This window comes from Ipomoea nil, unplaced genomic scaffold, assembly GCF_001879475.1.
Source record: "Ipomoea nil cultivar Tokyo-kokei standard unplaced genomic scaffold, Asagao_1.1 scaffold3325, whole genome shotgun sequence".
Taxonomy (NCBI): domain Eukaryota; kingdom Viridiplantae; phylum Streptophyta; class Magnoliopsida; order Solanales; family Convolvulaceae; genus Ipomoea; species Ipomoea nil.
Window position 1 is genome coordinate 1 of NW_017619753.1, and position 3,899 is coordinate 3,899.

The 3,899-nt window shown below is 68.5% G+C and overlaps 1 protein-coding gene across 1 annotated transcript; it reads left to right on the forward strand.

Annotated features, from left to right (window-relative positions):
• Positions 1-288: 288 nt before the first annotated feature.
• On the forward strand, positions 289-3,616 carry LOC109170733 (spidroin-1-like; the record flags this gene model as incomplete). Its single annotated transcript, XM_019319884.1, has 1 exon — positions 289-3,616. A coding segment is annotated over one exon (3,328 nt), but the record flags the coding sequence as incomplete, so codon positions are not given.
• Between the last annotated feature and the right edge of the window lie 283 nt (positions 3,617-3,899).

Consider the following 3,899-nt stretch of genomic DNA (forward strand, 5'->3'; position numbering starts at 1 on the left):
GAGGGAAAGAGGGCCGGCAAAGGGCAAGAGGGGAGGGACGGGGCCCAAAGGGGACGGGAAACGCGAGGACAAGGAGGGGCAAAGGAGGAGGGCCACACAGGGGCAAGCGCAAAAGCGGGGGAGCGGGGGGGAGCCCGGGCGACCCGAAGGAGCGGAGGCAGCCGCGAGACGGCGAGAGAAAGGGGCCGGGGGGCAGAGGCACCAAGGGGGCAGGAGGCCAGGGGGGGCAAGGAGCGCGGGCGCAAACAGCAAAACAAGCGGGGGACAGCGGAAAGGGGGCACACAAAGGAGGCGAGCGGGCACAGAAGGCGAAGGGGCAGGCGGGGAGAAGGGGGGACGAGAAGGGGGAGAGGACCGCGACAGAAACAGGAGAGGCGGAGGGCACGCGGCGGAGGGAGAGGGGGAAGAAGAGGAGGCGAGAGGGAGAGACGAGGGAAGAGGGGGCAGGGGGGGAAAAAGGGCGGCGAACGAGGCCGAGGAAGGAGGACCAGGGGGGGGCGGCAAGAACAGAGGCACACAAAACCGAGCGCGGAGCAAGGGCCAGAGCGGAAAGGGAGGGGAGAAAGGCAGAGGGACAGGAGGGCGGCAAAAGCGGAACCACGAGCAGAAGAAGCGGGAAGAGGCAAGGCACCCGGAAGGGGACGGGCACGAAGCAAAGAGGGGGAGGAGCGGGGAGAGGGCGGGGAAGAGGAAGAGGAGGGGCGAGGGGAAGAGGGCGGGGGAACGGCAACCAAGGAGGAGGACGGGGGAACGCCAACCAAGGAAGAGGGGGAGGGAAGACCAAACAAGGGAAAGGGCCAGGGCAGGGCGACAAGGGGGGCAAGGAGGGGCACAAGAGGGCAGAGGGGGGGAGAAGGAGGACAACAAGCGGGGAAAGCAAGCAAACAGGGCGGAAAAGACGGCGGAAAAGGCGGGGGAGAGGCGGAAACCGGACGGGGGCCAGCGAGAGGGGGCGGCAGAGAAGAACAGAGGGGGCGGGGAGACGGGGGGGAGGAACCAGAGGGGGGGGAAGAAAGAAGGGGGGCGGAACGGGAGGAAGCAGGCCGGGCGGAAGGGACAGGGGGCAAGAAGGCAAAGGGGCCAAGGGGGGGAAAAGGGAAAAGCGCGAGGCAGGGGAAGGAGGGGACGCACAAGGGGAGAGCCGAGGGGGGCGAGGGGCCGGAACGACACCAAAAGGGGGGGAGGAGGGGCAGGGGCAGAAAAAGGAGAGAAGAGACAGAGGGCGCAGGGGGGGGGACCAGGGCAGAGGCGAAAGGAGGGGGAGGGCAAAGGGAAAGAGGGCCCAAAAGCGACGAGGGCCGGGGAAAAGGAAGCAGACGCGCCGGGCGGGCGGGAAGGCGGAAGGGGGGAGGAGAAGGGGGAGGGCAGAGGCGGGGGGGCAGGGCAGGGCGCGGGAGGAAACGAGCGGGCGAGAAAGGAACGGGGGGCGGAGGGACCGGGGGGAAGGGCCCGGAGCGGAGCGGGGAGAGGGGGGGAGGGGGAAGAAGCAGAGAGAGCCCGGGCCCGGGGGCAAGGCAAGGAGAGCCGACAAAACAGGGGGAGAGGGGGCACGCAGACCGGGGGCGGGGGAGGGGCCCGCACAGGGAGGGGGGAAGGACGGGAGGACGGGCAGGGAGGAGGGCAGGAGGAAAACAGGGGGGACGGGCGGAAGCAAAAGGCGGAAGCAGGGGAGGGGGCAAACAAGGGAAGGCGGGGGGGAAAAGCAAAGGGGGGAGGAAAGGAAAAGCGGGAGAACGGAGAGAGGGACAGAAGAGAGGGCGGGGAGAAGGGGCGGAAAGAAAAGGGGAGGCAGCACCAAGAGGACAGCGAGAGACACGCCACAACAAAACGGAGGGGCGGAGAGGAAGAAGAGGGCAAGCAGGGAGAGGGGAAGGGGCAGGGGGAAAGCCAAGAAGCGGCCGAAGCCGGGGGGGCAGAAGCGGGGGCGGGGCGGGCGAGGGGGGAAGAGGGGGCCAACGAAGAGGGGCCGGGAGAAGACAGCCCGAAGAAGCGGGGAGGGGGAGAAAACCCGCGAGCAAAGAGCGCAAGGGGGGGGAGGGGGGCAGAGGCCACAGGGCCGAGAGCCAGGGAGAAAGAAGGGGGAGGAGAAAGGGGAGAAGGGCAGAGGCAGGGGGAGAGGGACGCGGCAAAGGCGGAGAAACGAGACAAGCCGGAAACGAAAAAGGGGGGAGAAGGCGGGAGGGCACGGGGAGGAAGAGGGGGCCGGGGAGGGGGAGCGAAAGAGGAAAGGGCAGGGGGGAGGCCGGGGGGGAAAAGAGGGGGAAGAGCAACCGAGGCCAGAGAAGGGCCAGGCGCCGGCACAGCCAGAGGCGGCAGGGCGACGAGCGCAGCGCGAGCGCCACGGACCAGCGCGCGGGCAAGAGGAGGGGGGGGGCAGGAGAAGGACCGGGCGGAGGAAGAGAGGAGGCAAGGGGCGCGCGGGGCAGAGGGGGAGCCGGGAACGGGGAGGAGGCGGCGACAGAAACGCAGGGGCGGAAGGCGAGGGAGGAGGAGAGACGGGCCAGGGAAAAGAAGGGGACCGGGGAGGGAACAGAGGGACCGCCGGGAAAGAAGCCAAGGGGAGGGAAGGGGGGGACAGAACGAAGGACAAGGCAAAGGGAGAAAGGGACCGGGGGAAGGCACGGGGAGGAGCAAAGGGGGACAAGCAGAAACCAGGGAGGGAGGAGGGGAGGGGGGGCGCCGGGAAGGAGACGGGAGACAGGCGAAGGGGGAGGGCGCGGGCGGCGCAAAAGGAGGGGAAAGGGCAGCAAAGGGAGGGCAAGGCGGCGGGGGAAGGGGGGCGGGAAGAAGAAAGAGAGGGGAGCAACCGGCAGGAGGGCGGAAGAAAGGGGAGGAAAAGAAAGGGGACAGGGGGAGAAAAGCCGGGAGGGCGGAAAGCAAGCGCCGAGGGCGGGGGAGGGGGCAGGGACGCAGAGGGGGGGAAAGGGGGGGAGGAGAGGGCCGCAGGAACACACGGGGGAGGGCAAAGGCACGGAGGCGGGGGAGAGGGGCGAAGCGGGCGGGAGGGGGAGGAGCGGGGGGGACGGGAAACAACGGGAAGCGAAGCGCAGAAGGCAGGGAGGCACGCAGGAAGAGGGGGAAAGGACGAGAGGGGCCGGAGGGCGGACGGGCGGGGCCGGGAGGGGGGCAGAGGGAGGGGGGAAGCGGGAGGGCACAGAAGAAGGAGGCGGCGGAGAGGGGGAAAAAAGGGCAAAAGGGAAAACGCCAAACCAGGGGCAACGCCTGCCGGGAGAGGAAAATAAAACGGAAAAGGAAAGGGGCCAAAGAGGAGGGGGAAGAAGGGGAAGGGGACAGAGGAGAAAAGCGGAAGGGGAAGGGGAGGGAGCGGGGGCAACAAGGCCAGAGAGGGGGTGGAGGGGGAAGACGGAGCAGCAGGCAGGGAGGACCAAAAGAAGCACAGGGGGCGGCCAGCAAAGCGAAGGCGGAGAGAGGGGAAAGGGACGGAGGAAGGAGGGACGGGGGACGCGATCGAAGGAAACGGGGGAACTGGGGGGGGGAACACAGGCAGGGAGGGGCGGGAGAGGAGGGAGACCAGAAAAACACAGCAGGAGTAGGCCGGCGAGCGTGGGGGCGCCAGATGGGCGGCGGGCGGCAAAAGAAGCAGCAGATGGGTTAGCACGGCAACCGCAGGAAGCAGAAGAGAGGCAGCAGCAAAACGGGGCGACGCAAGCAGGGGCGGGGGGTGAGAGGGGGGGGGCGGACAACACAAGCAGGGGCCACAACGTGGGGGTGGGGACAACAAGGCAGCAAGGCGGGGGCCAAGAAGCCAGGCGGGCAGGGGCGCAGAAACACAGTGGAGAGCAAGGAGCACAAAAAGCAGAGAACGTGGGCGGAAAAACAAAGCAAATGGAGGAGGGTAGGTGGTCGAGGGAGGGGCCAAGGTGCCAGGTGTGATGTCT